Raw genomic sequence first — 20,005 nt, 5'->3', positions numbered from 1 at the left:
TCACAATTCTGTCCTAATTGGACAATTCAACATTATTAGGGCTCCAGTTTTTCCATTCTGATACATATCACCCACTTCTCACAATCCAAACAATTTCTGATGGATACAATTAAGTTAACATCCTAAATATGTTTCTTACTGAATATCACAGCTATATGTTCATGTTAAAATTTTGGAAGGGGTGTTAAAAAATGGTTTAAAATGTATTTTACTTGGCATGTTGATTCTAGTTTTTATTAAAAAGGACCAAAATGTGTAGAGAGGGGCCAGATTAATCACAATAATTGATATGAGAATCATAAACACGGGACGTGATGGTAAACTGTCCATTGTGCCAATGGATGGTATGCACATGGTTTGCCTTGATGTTGAGAGTGGCGTGGGAGCTGTACCTCAGTCATGGGAAAGATGTAAATTTCAGGACACATCATCAGTAATGTACCTTTGAATCAGGGGGTGTTTCGGCCTTTCAACACTAGACACCCTCATCAAAGGTGGCCAGCTACAGGGTGATCAAACCTGAGCTTGTGTCCCATGCCCAATCATGAAAATTGCCTGGTTGTTTCATGGCACAGCCCACGGGACTATGCAAGGCAGGAGGCGTCCTCTTCCCTGAGTCAAGCCTAGAGCTGACCGCATACTTTGTTCACCCTCCTCATGGAGGGTTGTGCCCTGGGTTCTCAAGTGGGTTATAGGGTGGGGGGATTAGTGAGTGGGTCGATAAGTGAGTGGGTCATGTTGATGCTCTATGAGCCCAACAAGGATCCTTTCTCTTAATCCATATCCACTGGCTGCTTCTTTCGGACGTTCAGACTCTGCTGCCAGACTCTTGAGGACCTGGTTGTGTCTCCAGGTGTAACGACCTTGTGTGAGGCTGGTTTTACAACCAACCAAGATGTGCTTAAGAGTCGCTGGAGTAGGGCAGAGGGCACAGGTTGGGTCCTCTCCATACCACTGGTGGAGGTTTTTTGGAGATGGGAGCACATCATAGGTGGCTCTTATGATGAAGCTGATGTTACTTGCCTCCATTTCCCAGAGCTCCCTCCAGCTAAGCTTTCTCCTCTCCAGGCCTTCCCACCTCATCCATTGTCCCTGTTTGGCAAGAGAGACAGCCTTTGCACTTCTTTCCGCCTCCTCCTGACGGCGCACCTCCTCGACCACCATTTTCCTCCTCTCTGATGTTGAGGCCTTACGCCAAGTTGGCTTACTTGCGGTAAGGCCAAGGCCTCCTCTCCCCAACTGGACGTGCCCTACAATGTCGCTGTGCCTCAGGGCTGACATAGCTTGCTGGACCGCCTCGGATGGTTTCCATTTTCGTCCAGTTAACAGAGGTGGAACGGCATTGCTGATGGTCTGGTCCCTGAAGTCCTTCAAAGTCATCTGGAGTCTCACTTTAGAGCACTTGTACTCCTCGGTGAGGCTCGTTATAGGCAGTTCAAGGACCCCTTTGCCGTAGAGACTGATGTTAGTCAGACAGCGTGGGACGCCGAGCCATTTCTTCACGTATGAAGTCACGGTTCGCTCCATCTTTTCCATAGTTGTTATTGGGAGCTCATAGATAGTGAGTGGCCATATTACCCGAGGGAGAAGTCCAAATTGCAGACACCAGAGTTTGAGCTTCCCTGGCAGTAGGGTACTGTTGATGGTTTCCAGACTGTTGGTAATGTCCTGCCTTACTTGCTGAACTTGGTCTTTGTCCCCAAGGCTAGCGTTGTACCATCTACCCAGGCTTTTGACAGGTTGCTCAGACACTGTTGGTATTGGGTCATCACCAATGCAGAACTTCACATCTTTAAGCTGTCCCTTAAATATTGAGATGCTTTGTGACTTGTTCGGTTTGATTTTCATCCGAGCCCACTTGATGTTCTCCTGCAGTTTTCCAAGAAGCCGCCTGGTACATGCTGCAGTAGTGGTCAAGGTGGTCATGTCATCCATGTATGCTCGGATAGGTGGAAGGCGGATCCTGTTCTTAGTTCGCTCACCCCCCACCACCCATCTTGAGGCCCTGATGATGACCTCCATGGCCATTGTGAAGACCAGAGGGGATAATGTACAGCCTGCCATGATGCCTACTTCTACGCGCTGCCATGATGTTGTAAAGTCGGTTGTTGTAAAGCACAGTTGCAGGTCTTCGAAGTAGGCTTTTACTAGACTAGTAACAGATGATGGAACGTGGAAGAAGTTGAAGGATATAATTTATTATGAAAAGTTGATTTTAGAGGAGGCTTGCGACTAGAAATCTTTATTAAAATAAAATATGATGAAATAAAATTTAATGAAATTTAATTAAGTTAAATAGTGAGATATCATTGTAAATTGGTCATTGGCCCAGACAACCAATTTCCCACACAGCTGTGCTGGTATACAGTATGACGTGCTTTGAATCTGATGTTAAGTCATTTTCAATAGGGGCACTGAAGTTAAATCGAAGTTTAGTAATAATTAAGTATAATTTCACACAGGACAAATTTTATGAGCAGAGGCAAAAACCTTAATCTATGGACTTTACAAAAACAGCAAACGTTTGAACTAGGTAGATTAACAACTGAAATTCACTGATGTCCTGAGTCAAGACTGTCATTCATCGTGATAAATTATGCTCAATATTCAATAATGCTAATGCTTACACTAGCTATGGACTTCATCAGCCAAATGTTCAGATTTGAAAATGAATTGCACTTCAAATTAAACTAAACATGAGGTTTCATCTTGTCTAGCTGAAATGTCTCTTAGAGGCTCTGAGGATGTACCATTAGGTAGCTTTTCTTTCTTCACTTCAGTTCGAAGCCCACACCATCTAAAACAGGCCGGTGTGTTTGTGTATACGTTTATATGTCCATACATGTCTCTCAGGACGGTGTCAGTCCTGGGCTGGTCATGTCTGTTGTTGGACTGGCCAGATACTCACTGGACTTGAGACTGGCCAGAGATTTGTAACTGGCCATTGAGGTTAAGGAACCACACAAACCCCTCAGAGACGGAGTATCCTCTTTCCCTGTGAAAAACAATCACATATACACACAGTGCTAGAGTGTGGAGACATCACTGATCATTTCACACATGAGCGAGGATGTTATTATGAAACAGAGCAGTAGCCACAACATCTGCACAACAGATGCAGCAATAGTTGTTTTTAATTAAAAATAAAACTATTAAAAATTGAGTTGGGTAATTTAAATAAATGTGAAATAAAATGTAAAAATGAATAATTACCAAGACAACACTTCTTGTTTTGTTTGAGATTTTAAAGTACTTCAATTACTAAAAAACCTAAATAAAAATGCATTCAAGCTAAATAAAGAAAAAAAAACAGTCCTTAAACATAAACTAAAATTATACTGAAAATTTCCAACTAAAAGCTAATTAAAAATATTAATAAATATCATACTAGAATAAAATACTAAAATAACTCTAGAGATACTTTCCCTACCCCACAATGCACTGCGCTCAACCTGACTGTTATCTGATGAATTCTGACAAGTGAACAAACCGAAAGCAATATCAACTCTGATTTAAGAAAATATATTTTTCAATTCCATTTAATCATATTTAGCAATTTTTAGAACTGTTAACGATTTAGATTTTGTCAGTATCAATACAAATACAAACATTTTTATTAACAAGAAAATATATTTATACACGATTTAAGTGTTTTATACATACATTTTATTTGTACTGCCTTTATGCAAATGTTTTGAGAAGGTTTTATTTTTATGTTTATTTTTTATTTATTTATTTATAAAAAAACTCCAAACTGCATTAATCATTAAAGAAATGAAAATGTGGGTACCTTTTCTAAATAATGTCACAATGCATAAATGCTTAATTGTCTTAAAATATACCTTATTTTCTTAGAGTAAATATAATTTCCTGTTTTTCTTTGTTTTATTGTGTGGTGTCTTCATGAGATTCACACAAATACTGAGGAAGGGATGCTGATATCTTCCCTTAGGTGGAGAAATGTCCCTTCCATTGCAAAATGAAAGCATCTATAATAGAGCTGGTTATCAGAGAATGATGTCACCATAGATGACTCACACACACACGCATCACAAACCTTCTCTTTGCCAGTGTGTAAGTCCTGCCTTGCTCTCCAGACTGTGTGTGTTCACTTGTGCTGGATCCAGAGACATCTGCGAGAGACTCATATCTGCAGAAAGATGCTCCAAACTCTGGAAGCTTTTCCTGTGCTCACACGCATGGTTTAAAGTCATGAAAAAGTAAAGAACATGTTGATGTCACAAAAGAAAAAATAAGAATACTTCTTATTTGTCTTATTTTTCTTAAATCTGGGGAGAAAATGTGCTTAATTGACATTTTCATGAGAAACACCACTGAAGTTTGGGTTACAATTAGATCAGTCCATTTAATAACCTTGGTAGGTTATCTATACATGAGAATGATGGCTGTAGGAAGCATGCCAATACTATAATGTGATTTGAGAGCTGCAGACATGAGCTAAAACTAGAGCTTGAGAGCCTACGCTTCCGAGCGCAAGCAACTTGACTGGAATCCAATATAAGATGAGTTGTGGTGTAAAGTTGCACGTATCTCATAATCTGAGAGGATACTTTTATGAAATACAAAAACAGAAGGCACATACTCTTCCCATGGTCCTGTGCGTTTCCTGTACAGGAGCATATCCAAGGCAACTGCATTGGTATCCAAGGTAGCAGGTGAGGGACATTGGTTTGTCAGGTGCGAGGTAAGCTCTTGTCTGGAGCGAAGGTCATGATTCTTCATCACCGTCCTGGAAAAACAAATATTATCATTTAAAGAGACAGTGCTAAAAAGAGGAAATTGCATATATACACGATAGCTGCACGATCGGTCGCATTTTCTTCACGATCACAGTTTCAGCTTCTCTCTATTAATCACAAATAATAATTTTAAAACTGACCGGCTATACAAATTTGCATTTGTGGAGCAATCTGGACACTTTATTTTTTTCCTTTTTGAGCTAAATAATCATGATTATGAGTTTAACCACTGTGCAGCCTTGATTTATGCAGTAGGAAATCAACCAGGCTTGTCTAAATAACAACATGTTGAAAACGAGCGCCACGAACAAAGCACATCCAAACAAACGCATGCTTTCTCCTACCATCAGTCTCTCCTCTAGTCTTACATTCATTCCCCCCTTGTCCATCAACCAGATCCTCTCTCCGCTTACATGCTGCCATCATCTATTAACTTATTTGCATCTGTCTCCATAGCAGCCCTGCTCTGGTCGAGCTTCTGACGTCTCCTCGATAACACAGATCTCCACACAGATCTCTCACTTAAACCATGAACTCTAGCTGTCTGAGAGAATGAGAGGAGAAATGAATCGGAGGACTCAGGAGGCAGAAAGCATTCCGACATCATCCGTACTGACACTCTGCAGCCACGGAAAACACTAAAGATTAACATTCTTCTGCTTCACAGCACAGAGCATAATATCAGATGATAAATGAGACCACCCTGCAAGATAACTAACCTTTCCCCTCCCGTAACAGCATATTTCCATGAGCCTGAATTATAGGTACACAGGCAAGTTCGCAAAAACAGTTGTGGCACTTTTGTGTGAAGCATTTCAGAATGAAATCCAGCATCATATTCATGAATCTAGCACTATTCAGTTTAATCAGGTTCAAAATGTGCTGAGTTTGCCTAAAGTATTCACCTATAGTTCACCTAAAAATGAAAAATCTGTCGTCATTTATATATTTCAATAAATATTGGTAATCAAACAGTTGCTGGTCCTGGTTTACTTCTAGAGTATGGAAATAAATACTTTGAAAGTCAATGGGAACCATAAACTGTCCCATTCTTCAAAATGTGTGTGTGTGTGTGTGTTCAGCAGAACAAAAACAAATTCATAAAGGTTTGGAACAACTTGAGGATGAGTAAAATAATTACAGAATTTTCATTTTTGGGTCAACTATTCCTTTAACACGTTGTGTTTTTAAAAAAAAATGTAATGTCTATGCAAATTTGATAATTTATAGATAATTAAAGTTTGCACCTTATTCAAAATGTCAGTGCGCTTTAAAAAGATATATTGATAACTGACAGCATTAATTCATTAAATTATGATGAATGATAGAGAAGAACATTATATTACTTTTTTCAGTGTTGATATTGTTAACTAAAACTATATATATATATATATATATATATATATTCATGATTCTTTGATTAATAGAATACTCAGAAGAACAGCATTTATTTGAAATATTAATCTTTTTAACATTATAAAAGTATTTACTGTTACTTTTGATCCTTACAGAATAAAACTATAATTTCTTTAAAAAGAATAAACATAAAAAAACAAAGGCACATAGCAAAATAACAAGTTTAACTGTAATGAAAATATATAAACAATATAAAAATAATATAAAAGCATACACACACACACACACACACACTATATATATATATATATATATATAGTGTGTGTATATAAAAGAGGTGATATATACATGCACACACAAACACAACTTACAGCTGATCCTGCAGCTCCAGTATGATGAACTCCAGCTGCTCTTTCTCCAGTTTGTGGCTGGTTTTGGTGTCTATGAGCCGCTGCTGTAGAGATTTATTCTGAGAGACAGACTCGGAGAGCTGAACTTCCCTCAGACGTATCAGCTCCTCCAGATAACCCTTAACAATTATAAGAATTCATGTGATCAGTGTCAGTATTTGCTAGTCCTGCTCCCGGGTCCCCCAGGATGTCTCTCTTATCTAACACCCACCTGACTGACTCATCCACTCATCAGTACAGACCCCACGACCTGATCTAAGGCTGTCAGACTAGATACTTAAAATGTGACACACTCAGGAGCACTGAGAATCCCTGATCTAGAAATATTCACGCTCAGTTTAACATTCAAAGTTCATCACAGAATACAGAAAACTAGAGTACAGCTTACTGCATACGTCTCACAATATATGTACAGTCTATATACAGTATGACAGATTAGATTCTATACTACATAATTCTTTAAAACGTATGTAAACACCATGCAGCGTGACTGACTACAAAGATTTTTTAAAGGGGACATTGGATGCCTGTTCTCAACAATTTGGTATGATTCTTTAGAGTATTCATGAAATGTCTGTAACAAACTTTAGATAAAATTCTTCGATGGCTCTTTTTACCTTGTTAAAAACACAAGCGATTCGTTTCTGTGCACGTCTCTTTAAATGATAATGAGCTATTGCTCACCCCACTCCTCTCTTCCATGGGGCATCGCCACAAGATGGGTGAATTGCTGCCTTGGACTCTGTATATACTGTAGCTTGGAGATTATCTTAATTAAATAGCTAGCTATCTATATAGAAGCCTGCTGCAAATATAAACAGCTCCCTGGATGACAGTTTCAGACTCAGACAGGCCACAACAAACTGGCTGCATTTTTCTTTACAGCTTTTCTGAGCTAGCAGACACACCAGAAACCTAACTAAAAAGTGCAATCTTCATCCAATGTCCCCTTTAATGCAGCATGCTCAAAGTTGTTTTTCAGTCACAGCTAATGAATGCCAAGAAAAGGGAAGCTCACTTTGTGCTCTGGTTATGTACTATGCATTTTGGCAACTGTAGTAAATGTGGGTATTCTATGCATCCAAAAATTCAGCATACTGCGTGCAGTAGGCTATGCATACTACATAAACAGTACGATTAGTAGTCCTCCTCACCTTCTGTTCCAGCACGACTCTGTATTTCTGCTCTAGTCTTTTGCTCTTGCTGTACCAGGTGCTCTGATCATCCATCAGACTGGCGGCCATGTGGGTTTCAGGAGTGCCTGCTTCACTGCCGCTGCTGCCCAGCGTTCTCATTTCCTCCTCATCACTGCTGATGCTGTCAGAACTACAGCACACACATGAATTATATTCAATCACAAGCATTAAGAAGGCCTAAAGCATGTTCACAAAGCCAGCATGTTTTTATGTAGTGCTCTTACGTTTGTGTGAATTTAAGGTATGGTGTGTAGTCAATGACGAGAGGACAGCTCTCATCAAGCCCCTCCCCTTTCAGACAAAAACTGTCAATCAAGAATGAGAATTTCAGCATTAGCTTACAAATGCACTTAATTTGATGAGAATGTCACGGTGGTAGAGTACTATATTATGGAAAATGGTAATCCTACAAAACAATACGGAGGCTGTTCTCAGCATCTATTTTTTGCGTGTGTGTGTGTTTGCAGCTTGTGTCAGCAGATGTTTATAGAGCACCACCCATTTAATGAATGATCAGCATCCTGTCCTGCTGTGGCATAGCTGAATGTCACTGCCACCCATAGAAAGGAAGTGAATGAACATAAACGTACCTGAAGTCAATGGCATTCAGTCCAATCAGTGTATCTGCCAGAAGCCCCGCCTCCTCACCCAGAACTACAGCCCCTTCCTCATAAAACCTCCTGATAAACAAACACACAAAACTGATGAAGACCAGAGAAGAACAGCACTTTTGTATTCTCATGATTTTGTAGTTGCTATTTTTTATTATTATTATTTTTTTAAATGTAGATGTGTACACTACCACCAAATAATTGGGGTCAGTAAACATATTTTTTAAAGAAATTAAAATTTATTTTAAATTAATCAAAGGTTGCAAATGCTGACCCTACAATGTTATAAAAGACTTTTATTTCAATAAATGCTGTCAATTTCTCTAAAAATCCTTAAATAATGTATTTCCACAAAGATGTGTTTATAAACATTTCCACAAAAATATTAAGCAGCACAGCTATTTTTAATATTGATGATAATAAGAAATATTTTTTGAGCAGCAAATCGCCAATTAGAATGATTTCTGAAGGATCATGTGGCGATGAAGACTGGAGTAATGATGCTGAAAATTGTCTGTGATATTTCCAGTTTTTTTTTAAGATCATGGGAACCCTGGTATTTTCAAGATGAAGTGTGTAATTTCCACTGTTGGGAACGTTACTTTAAAAAAGTAATTAGTTATAGTTACTCAATACTTGTTCCAAAAAGTAACTGAGTTAGTAACTGAATTACTCTATAATAAAAGTAACTCGTTACCAGGGAAAGTAACTATTTGCGTTACTGTAAAAAAAAAAAAGTTTCTATATGTCAAAGAATTTGTTTTCGATATTTATTGCACGTCAACAGACAGCAAGAGTTTTATCCTGCACTCTTTGTAAGAAAAGTGTTTTTGGCCACTAGCTTTGTAGATGCGTGTGTATCACATTACATGTACACATTACATGCACGTTCTTGCCTTTGACTACAATGAATTTGAAGTAGTGCTTATATCTCCACCTTGAAAATGCCAACTTTTCATCGGATTGCTCCTGACTCGCCATCTCTGCTGCTGCTGCGAATCTCGCGTGCGTGCGTGTGTGTGTGTGTTTGACGCCGCTGGCGTCAAAACACTGTCTCTAATTGGCTACCATGAAACACATGACTCTGCCTTAGCCAATCATAATCGCTTATCTCGTTATTAACCCACCTGCTCACTCGCTGTGTGAGCCAGGGGTGCGTTCGGATTGCATATTTAATCAATGCATAGTAACGCACCGCATTTAACGTTCAGTAACGTTAACGGCGTTTTAACAACGGGAAAAGTAATTAGTTAGATTACCCCGTTACTGAAATAATAACGTCGTTCTTTTAAACGCCGTTATTCCAAACACTGGTAATTTCAGTGTCAGTGTTTCATTGTGACAACAGATTGAATTGCCAAAATACTAATGCTTTCTGCCCATCTTCAACTGTTCCGCCAAACTAAAACCACTCAGTTAAACCAGAAGGTGACATGTCAGACTGCTCAAAAAAAAAAAAGGTTTTGATAGTGCCACAGCGACTTTTAGAAAGTCAAGCTATAAATGACTGATGTCTCTGCACATTAAACTGGTATGGTACACATGGATGAATCATTGATGAAACAATTCATTTCTGTAGGCTTGACAGTTTGCTAAAAAGTCATACAGTGCTGCTTTTATTTCAGTGAAGACATCATGTTTAAACAATCCATGTTGTGGAGATGTTGACAATAGAGACCCATAAAAAAAGAGACCCATAAAAAGATTTGACCAAAATCAAATATAAGAGTCTCGGTGTGTGTGTGTGTCTGAGACGAGTGCTGCGGAAAGATACCTAGTAGTTTTGAAGTCTCTCAGAGCTGCAGAGATGTATTCAGACAAACGCTTCTCCATTAATGCCACTCTAATCCAGGCACGACCCTGAGAGAAAGAACGAGAGAGAGAGAGAGAGAGACGCTCTTACCTGTCAACCACTGAAGCCTTTAAAACTGAAGTAACATCACAGTATCTGAGCCGGTGTTCTGTCTTAGTTGACCGCTTGTGACTGAATCATCCGAGATGGATAAGAATACCAGATTTAAACAGGACAAGTCTGATCTGGGAGTTTTTATGTTTTTTATAATTTGTGATAGCATGAGAGTGTTATTCTTTGGTGAAATATGACACCAAACCAATGTTGTTATTGTTAACTAAAACTAAAAAAAAAAATATATTTTCCTTAATTAAAAAAATAAATTAAAAAATCGGAAATAAAAAAGAAAACGTATATAAATATAAAAAATAAATAGCCATAATACTGAAATGTTGCATTGGCAACTCTCTAAAATAAAATGAATTACTAAAAACTAAAAATCTGAAACTAAGTCTGGAGTGAATAGGAATTAAGCTAAATAAATACTATATGAAAAAGTAATAAAAATAACAAGCACATCATAAAGTTACTTAAATGTAAACTAAAATTAACATGAAACTAAAATTTAAATAAAAACTAAAATTGAAAATTGGAATTAGTTGAAGTGCTAAAATTACTAAAACTTAAATAAGTATAAATAAAAGCTAATATAAATATAAATTAATGCTAAATAAACATATAAAAAAATAATAAAAATGACAAAGGCATGTAACAAAATTACAAAAACTTACTTAAAAATATTTAAAACAAGGTAATTGAAAATAATAATAAATACTAAAATAACACTGCAACACAGACGTGTGTCCTGACCTTTGCTCTAGAGCTGCGGACGTTCTCCATGTTCTCGATGCTATGGATGCAGCTGTGCGGGACTTTACTACACGCCACACGTATGTAATCCCAGAAACTGCGCGGGCTCTCGTAGCCAAACCAGCTGACCTGACCTACAGAGGGAAAACACACACACAATGCAGTGTAGAAGCAGAGTGATTCCTCAAGAAGAGCTGTATATTCATTTAGATGCAAAACATTGTGGGTTAACATCTGAGCTAGTGTTTGAAAGGGTTGATTTCGACAAGTGATGAACTCAACAGGGATTTTTTACTTTTAAAGCCATTTCAGAGAACATACATTAACATGGAGTGATCAAATATTGCTGAAAGTCTGAAATAACTGATATGTGAGTGTGAGAGATGTTTTGTCATGCTGTGAGAGTCGTCTAAGCTCTTCTAACACAAAATGAGACACTCAGTGCTGTATTTATACCTCATTACAGCAGCAGCAGGAGTGTGTGTGTGTGTGTGTGTGTGTGTGTAGGTCTTTTAACAGCATGTATCACAGAATCACTATGCAATGATGTGTGAAGCTTCTGGCACAGCTCACTTCAACAGTTATTCTGAGTGTGTATGTCAATTCATTTGTTGTCTAAGGCGCTGCCAATTGTATGTTGTTGTTTTTTTGTAATATATGCATAATATATTATAAAATAAATATATATCTAAAAAATGATACAATAGCTTTCAAAGTAAATGTTGTTTTGCTGTGCTCACACATGCTGAGTGTTTATTATCAAGTCCAGTTCAGTTTGCTAAAAATGTGCTGCTCAGATAAAGATACAATGCCGTTTACAATTTCAAAGTGGAACTGGACAGGTTGTGTATCTTGTTCCTCACCTTTCAGTCTATGACTGAGAATATGTTCTAGAATGGAGACAAAGTTGATGAACTCAGCAGATGTGTCGTCTATCGTCTCAAAACATGAGCGATCAATGAGGGTCTTCACTGAGAACCTATGCACTCAAACACACACAATCATGGGCGCAACAGAAATATACAATACAGTTTAAACTCACACAAACATATCTAATTGCCAATACAGTAAAACAATGACAAACTTTAGACTTATAAATATAAACATTATTATGCTGCTTTCTGAGATTTGGCCATATTTTAATGCATCTCATTATGCATTAAATATCTTTTAATGCTCGGGTTATTATATTATTATTTTTTATTATTATTGTTATATTATTTTTATTTATTTTATTTTTAGTAATTTTCATTTGTTCTTGCCACTTATTTCTATTTAGCTTTATATTTATTTGCGTTTTAGTAATTTTATTTCAGTTAGTTGGCAAGGCAACATTTCTAGTTTTCATTTAAGTTTAAATTGACATTTTCAAATATTATTTATTTTTATTTAATTTCAACATTATTGTAATGAATAAAAAATATATATTTTAACAGCTTTAGTTGTAGTTAACAACAGCAACGCTGCTTTTTGGATACAGTGATACACACAAAATAAAACCCAGAAAACTGTAAAAAAAAACTAAAAGTTAAATTATATTATATTATATTCAGTAAAACCCTAAACTAAAGCTTTTAAAAACCACTAAAAGTGCATTTGAGTCAAAGGAGAGGTTTTGTGTTTTGTGGAGCACCATTAGTGCCGTTTATTGTGGTCTCATCAAATGTAATTATGGCATAAATGACTGTCCTTTTCATTATCAGCAGGTACTGTTCTTTTGTGCGTCTCTTTGTGACTTCCAAATACCCAGCAGCTAGGGATGTAATTCACTCAACTCACGATGCAATACTGATTTCACGATGCGATTTCTCAAGATTGTTTTCTTTTTCTTTTCTTTTCTTTTTTTTTTACAAAATTAGATTTCAGACAAATTCTAAATGAAAAAATGTCCTTTTATTATTGCTTGAACAAAATGCTGATAATTTCTTTGTGAAACTGAAATATGACATTTTTAAATCGTATCATATGACCCCTTTAATATCTTAACCGATTTGAATCACCACGTATTTGTATCAATTTTCATATTGTATATAAATTGTAGTAAAATAGCATTTACAGTAAGTGTGATAATGATATCACTTCTGATTCATAAGTCACACTAAATATGTCAAATTGAGCTCACTGCGTTTTGGGATACATTGCCCGACTGCCGGTGCAGTGTGATCCGGTTGCATGCTGCACATTTTGGCAAAGGTAGCAGGTCATCAAGGTAAAATACACAAACTATATATAGTGTGTTCTGCATAAATAATTGATTATGATAGCATACCAAACATCCAACAAGATGTGTTCTGTATCCACTTCCTTCAGCAAAGAGATAATACAACTCTCAGCCATACAAAATATTACACAAAATGGGTCAAAAAGTTCTCAAAATAGATCTCAAGGTTTTGTGTGTACTTAAAGGGGGGGGGGTACAATGGTGTTTCGTGTATCCAGAGTTGTTCACAGTGTTAAAGAGATGGATTCTCATGCTAAACATGGTCAAAGTTGTAAAAAATAATTTAGAAGTATGACTGAGAATTTCTGTGCTGAAAATCTTACTTCCGGGTTGGTACAAGTTTCGGCTGTTTTTTTTCTATCGTGGATCTAATGATGTAGACAAGAGCGGAACATAGAGCGGAACTCCTTATATGAGCATTTCTGTCGGTAAAGCGCGCCCGAGCACACGTTGGCCAGAGGAGAGCGAGACCGCGCACATCAACGCGCTTCAAAATCGTCTGCAGCGCTGCGTAGGATTTGTTCGAGAATGCCTCCAAATAAGTGCGTTTTTGGATGTGAGGGAAAGTTTACCGTGTTCAACTTCCCCAAGAACCCAGCGTTACATGAACAGTGGATGCAGTTTGTTTTTCCGGGGCAGAAACGGAGTGTATCAAGTGCGTTTGTGTGTTCTGGTCATTTGAGTGACGAATTATTTATAAAGGAGGCCCAAGTCTACGCTGGATTTGCACATCGTTTGCTATTAAAACATGGAGCCGTCCCTGTGATAAAAGACCCCATTCATGGAAGTACAATTGCATCAGATTTCTTTATTTGTTTTGGAAATCAGCACATAAGTGAATATATGTTAATGGAAACAACACGAAACATCAGTATTATACCTCCGCTCATGGCACGCCTCCAGGAGCTCGGCTTTTTCTGGAAAGAATCGGAAAGCTGTAATTTTCTTTTACAAATATAATAAAACGTAAGAATTTTTGGATATATGAAGGATGCAGTCTATAGGTACTCAAGTTTAACATGAGATTAGGTGAAACTGTGTATGTTATGTACCCTTTAAGCTCTTCTTTCAAATCCTTTTTAAGTCTCAGTCATCACCAGCTATAAGACACAAGCTTTCCAAATATAAAACAAACTTCTAATGAAAAACTGCCATCAAATGGTGTAAAACATTAATATGTACTCTGTACTATGTATCTGGTTTTTTTTTACACCAATGCAATATGTTTTGTGTTATTTATTTATTTATTTTTTAACTATGTCCAAAGGTTTTTAAAATATTTTTAGATAAGTGTTATGAATCTTTTGTGCTTTTGTCTTTCTCTCTTTTTTTTACATACCATAGAAAAACCTTTTTTTTTTACATGCATTCTTTTCAGTACCTTGGAACACAATGTATATGCAATGGTGCACGAGTCATTCAGTAGATATCACCACTGTACTTTTTCTAAGGACTCCATCTAAATGACGTGATGCTCTAAAGAGAGATCTCAGATCAGCGCTTCTGTGTGCGGTGCACGTACATCATCTCATCTCCCCTGTTCCAGCATCAGCAATTTACAAAAAAAAAAAAAAAAACTTACCTTGCTAAAAAAATATCAATGACATCATCACACATGTTCCGCGCGCCGGTGTGCTACAATGATGATGAATGTGTAATCAGATTTTACCTGCAAACGGTGATCAGATTCCTCCTCTCTACGGCTCTGATACGCGCTAGTACTTTTCTACGAGCCCCGTTGAACCCGAGATTTATCGATGCCATGATAGTCTCTTTCTGATACACAGCTGTTTATTTCCTCAAGTCTTTTTCTCTTCTGATGCTTTGGATCAGTCTCTGACTGACTCTCACTTGAGCCATAGAAATGGAATAAGCGGGTGGAATGACAATTAGCATTAAATGTAGTAGAAGGTGGGCGTGGTTTGGTTGGTTTTGAAAACATAATTATCTTACTTTAACTTTTTGTTTATTTTTTTAATTTAAATTTAGTAAAAAATTGATCTTTTATTTTTTTCAGACGTAATTTATCATCAACATTGCGTCTGAAGCGAACACCATAGTCACATGCTCCCTGTTACTTTTTTCAGCGCTTTTGGGTTTAACCAATCACAAAATATTAAGCGACGATTTATTAAATAGAATTGATAGATATTGATGAGGTAGATATCCATTTTCCTGATAAAAACCAATCCCTATATGTAACAGATTTAATTGATTTCATCTACTGGTGTACAGGTTTTTCCAGTAAGACCAAAACACAGTGAGAGATTAAGTGGCTTCAGTGAAAGAATTGACTTTCTGAGCCACCATGCTCCCCCTGCGGGATGATTATTCTGCGCCTCATAAAAATAAATAAAGAAATAAATAAAAATACAAGGATTTTTGCCCCATAATCTTACATATTCGATAACTGAAAATTTGATATGGATATAAAGCTGTGTTAATGTACAAAACACATTTTGTTCAGTGTTGAGTTATCCGTTGATTATAACAGATTATCATTGATTATAACAGAAGTTTGTTGGATCGCGATGAAGTGAGATTAGTGACAGCTTTTAATAGGCTAATTATTAAAAGAGTTTGAAGATGTGATACTGATTTTAGGCTATACAGTTCAGTTAAAAAGTTAATATTAAGTGACTTACACTGTTTTTGCTCTGCTTCGTCAACGAAAATCAACTGATAAAAAATTCACCTTTATCTGTAGTGCAGTCTATCAGTCTTATAATGTAAGTGGATGGGAATCAAAGCTAAAACATACAAAAAAAACATACACAAACAAAACCCACAGCTGTTTATACAATGCTGATTGTGTCTGAGTAGGTTTACAGTATCAAAGGTCACAGCTGATCCGCTGCACATCTCCATTACACAGCAGTGCTTCCTTTATGAGTGAATCTGCCTTTTTGAACGAATCGATTGAATGAATGATTCAGTAACAAAGCGCCACCTACTGGCAATTTTAGTTTCATTTTTAAAGAATCATTTCAGTTTTTAAATAATTTGGTATTTCTGTATTCAAAACTTTATATTTAAACATTAAACTCATCCTCCTTAAACAGTCTAAATATACCTAAATGCCATTTTTGTGTTCTTCTGTGCCACCTCTGTAGTGCAAAGATGCATTTGGTTGATTTCATTTGATTGGTAACTTATTGTTCCTCATTGTTCCTAGTTGTTCCTGCTTATTTTTATTGTTTATTGTTTTCATTAATTTATTTTTAAAAGGTTTATAATACGAATTTATAATTTTGACATTAAAGTTTTGCAATGCAACATGTAAAAACGCAGTATAAGTCATTATAATTAGTAATTATGTCCCCACTGGATGCAACAAATGCCTTGTTTATAATGGGTTTTATTGTTTTGGTATTATTGCACCAGGACACACAGCATCACATTATAGTGAGGGGCGTAACATTTCCATCACATAAGGTATTCGTACAATCACAACGCACTGGATAGCTGGCCAATCAGCGTACACCTCGCTTTTCAGAACGATGAGCTTTGTAAAAATAAACGAAAAGGCAGAAAGGCGGGGCAAAGAGGAACAACAATAATGTGCATTATGTGGAAAATAATGTTTTTTTAACCTTAAACTGCATAAACACATTGCATTACACCAAATACACCAAATAATGTTCTTTTTATCAACGTCATATGACCCCTTTATGGAGTCAAATATCACCTCTTAATTGGAAGGTTAATTTTTGTCATTTAACTCCTAATTTTTTTTTAATTGGGATTGCAAGTGCTATTTTTTTATTTTTTATTATAAACAAGAGGTCATTCATTAATAATGCTTATATTATCACATGTGCAGATAACTACACAATGTGTATTTAATTTGGCCAGAATTACACAGGTAATCATCTGGTAATGAATATTTATGCCCCACATAATTAATGGACGTTGTTCACGGACCTGTAATGTGCCAAGAAAACATATGGTTAATATGAAACATGAAATCATTGTAATGTTATTATAGATTATGAAGGCTTTTACAATTAAAAACATCTGAAAGTTTATCTAAAATAACACCTCTCCCCTTGAAACTATATATTCCCCCTAGTGAATTTTGGTCATTTCCACCACTGGTTAAAATGTTGCCATGAGAAATACCAATTAATGGTAATATTAAGGATTTTGTCAGATTCTTGACAAGTGGAATTTACTACAGCTCACTAGGTGGCCCCAAGGTACTAGTTCAGAGAAAAAAGAAAGAAAAAACAATATTTCACAGCTATGATCAAATAAATATATGAAAAATAAACTGAAAATACTTTTAGGATGTTTTTTCTTCTATGAAATTATTTAATACTTGTGTTGTTATCAGCATTTGTAAGGTTTGTGTAAGAGCAATTTCAACTCAAATAGTGTTAGATTAGTGGCTCCCAGGGCCCCCGTGGCACTGCACATATTAGGAGTCTCACTAATCTTACACACAATTCAGGTCATGGAGCCTCTAATAATGAGACGATGAGTTGAATTAGATGTGTTAGAGGAGGAAGGCATCTCAGTGTGCCGTGTCTCAGAGCTGCCAGAAGCAGGATTTGAGAATTACTGTGGTAGAGGAAAAAAGGAAACAGTGAATCATTAAGCTTTTTCAGGCATTTTTCTGCGAGCATATGCAGGTTTTAGACAAATCCAAAGACAAAGTGTTTGAGTGCTGTCACACACTAAACAAGTAGCCTAGTAGTCAAACAATCCAATCCGAAACAAACCTAACATTAAAAAATAAGATTAAATAAATACAGTCCTACTAACTGCTAATAGAATAGTATCAATTAAAACTGCACTGTATAATATTTTATCTTAAAGTTATACGAGACTTAACATGGATTCTGATCATCAGAATTCTGGTTTCGCCCCCTGGAGGTGTTTAGGAGGATCTGCAGGTGTTAAAAAGCTGACAGTAGAACAAAACTACTTTGAACACCTTTGAAATAGTGAACAACAAAAAGAAGAATACATGGAAAAAGAAGGGAGTGGGGAAATGAGGGATATAATATAAAATTAATGATAGAAAAATCCCTCCAACTGACAAAACTGCTGTTCTGCTCCTTGAAATGTGTTTTAGAGGAAATGCAACTTTATTGTTGCTGTTATGTTCAGCAATTACAAAGAAAAAGAAATAAAAATGAAAGAAACGCAATTTGGTTGTTTTGGGATATGTCACGTTTACGCTGCCAGAAGTGACACGGAGCCGAGGATAAACGAAATAAGGCTTTATTTAAATCCTACACAGGGGATATCCAACATGGAAGACACACGTAAGTGGTTTGTAAGTAGTTAAGTGGATAGTAGACCCGACAACACTGAACTCAAAGGACAAGGTTTAAGTACATGGGATAATGGGGAAACACAGGTGGATGGAATCACTAAATTAACAGGGACATGGAACACATGGGGAATAGAATAGACACACCTGGGAACTAATCAAACCAAAGACAGAAACTGGGTCACAGGGGCAAAAACACACTAAATGAGTCCAGGTATGTAACATTACTCCCCCCTCCCGGTAGGTGCGTCCTTGCACCGTAGAAACAACAGAGGGAGGCGTGGGTGGGAACTTGGGAGGAGGTTCCGGTGGAGGACAGACTCCCAGGAGGGGGCCAGGAGACAGGGACCACGGAGGGAGGAGCCAGGGAGGAGACGACGGAGGGAGGAGCCAGGGAGGAGACAGGAGGGATCTGGAGCAGGAGGTACCCAGCAGGGCCCAGGCCACAGCCATAACGGCCCAAGGTGGGGCCGACGGTGGGAGGAGCCATGGTCGCCGACTCCAGGGGCTCGACCCACGGCAATGGAGCAAGTGGAGGAGGAGCCCGAGGCGGAGACGGAGAGCCGAAGAGCCAGGGTGACGGGGAGGAGCCGGAGGTCCTAGGCGGAACTGATGGCTCTGGTGACTGACGGGGCGATGTGGATCCGGAAGGCCGCGGTGAGGCCAGAGTGACAGAGGACTGAGGTGTAGCCGAGGGGATGAAGGAGCCTGACGGAGCCGGAGGGACGGAGGGATGAGGCGAAGCCGGAGGAGTGGAGTCCCAAGGCATAGGATGGACGACGCCAGACCAAGGCGGAGCCGGAGGGACGAGGGAGCCAGGCAGAGCATGTGGACTGCCGGGCCACGGCGGAGAGGAAGGAGCTAGGAGCCATGGTGGAGCCGACGGGTCAACGGGCCGAGGCGGAGGCCAGGCCTCAGATGCTGGAGGCGGAGGTGAGGGAGACGCCGACTAAGGCGGCGCTGGAGGATGGCGGTCCCGCTGAGCTCGCACCACAATGATGGTAGGTTGAGGGCGAGCAGAGGGGCTGCCAGACGACAGCGGAGGAGGAGGCAGGAGTGGGTGGGAATTTCGGAGGAGCAGGCACTGGAGTGAGCTCTGGGGCTGGAGCCCTTCCTGGGCTTAACTGGAGTCCAGGAGCCCGTTCTGGGTTTAACTGGGGTTCAGGAGCCCGTCCTGGGCTTAACTGGGGATCAGGAGCCCGTCCTGGGCTTAACTGGGGATCAGGAGCCCGTCCTGGGCTTAACTGGGGATCAGGAGCCCGTCCTGGGCTTAACTGGGGATCAGGAGCCCGTCCTGGGCTTAACTGGGAAACTGGCATAGGTAAATTGAAAACCCCATCAGGACTGGACGAGGAAACCAAGGACGAAGGAGGGCTGGACGGGACCAGCGGAGACATCGGAGAGAGGAGAGGGTGCAGTTCGTCCAGTTCAGGTTCCCAGTCTGTACGATCCTCCACCTCATTTTGACCCATTTGGCGCTCCACATTTTGCTCCCTCGTGGTGGGCAG

The 20,005-nt window shown here is 38.4% G+C and overlaps 1 protein-coding gene across 1 annotated transcript; it reads right to left on the bottom strand.

Annotated features, from left to right (window-relative positions):
• Positions 1-2,194: 2,194 nt before the first annotated feature.
• Positions 2,195-15,066, bottom strand: LOC132103344 (RUN domain-containing protein 3B-like). Its single transcript, XM_059508382.1, has 11 exons — positions 14,886-15,066; positions 11,859-11,974; positions 10,996-11,129; positions 10,108-10,193; positions 8,313-8,402; positions 7,947-8,027; positions 7,681-7,852; positions 6,488-6,645; positions 4,604-4,750; positions 4,058-4,185; positions 2,195-2,995 (listed from the first exon to the last, which is right to left on the bottom strand). The coding sequence occupies exons 1-11, from the start codon at positions 14,978-14,980 to the stop codon at positions 2,850-2,852; spliced, it is 1,353 nt and encodes a 450-aa protein (XP_059364365.1). The 5' UTR covers positions 14,981-15,066; the 3' UTR covers positions 2,195-2,849.
• Positions 15,067-20,005: the final 4,939 nt, after the last annotated feature.

Source organism: Carassius carassius, chromosome 24 (genome assembly GCF_963082965.1).
Source record: "Carassius carassius chromosome 24, fCarCar2.1, whole genome shotgun sequence".
NCBI classification, from domain to species: domain Eukaryota; kingdom Metazoa; phylum Chordata; class Actinopteri; order Cypriniformes; family Cyprinidae; genus Carassius; species Carassius carassius.
The sequence above is the reverse complement of the archived record's forward strand: the minus strand, read 5'-3'. Positions and strand labels throughout refer to the sequence as shown.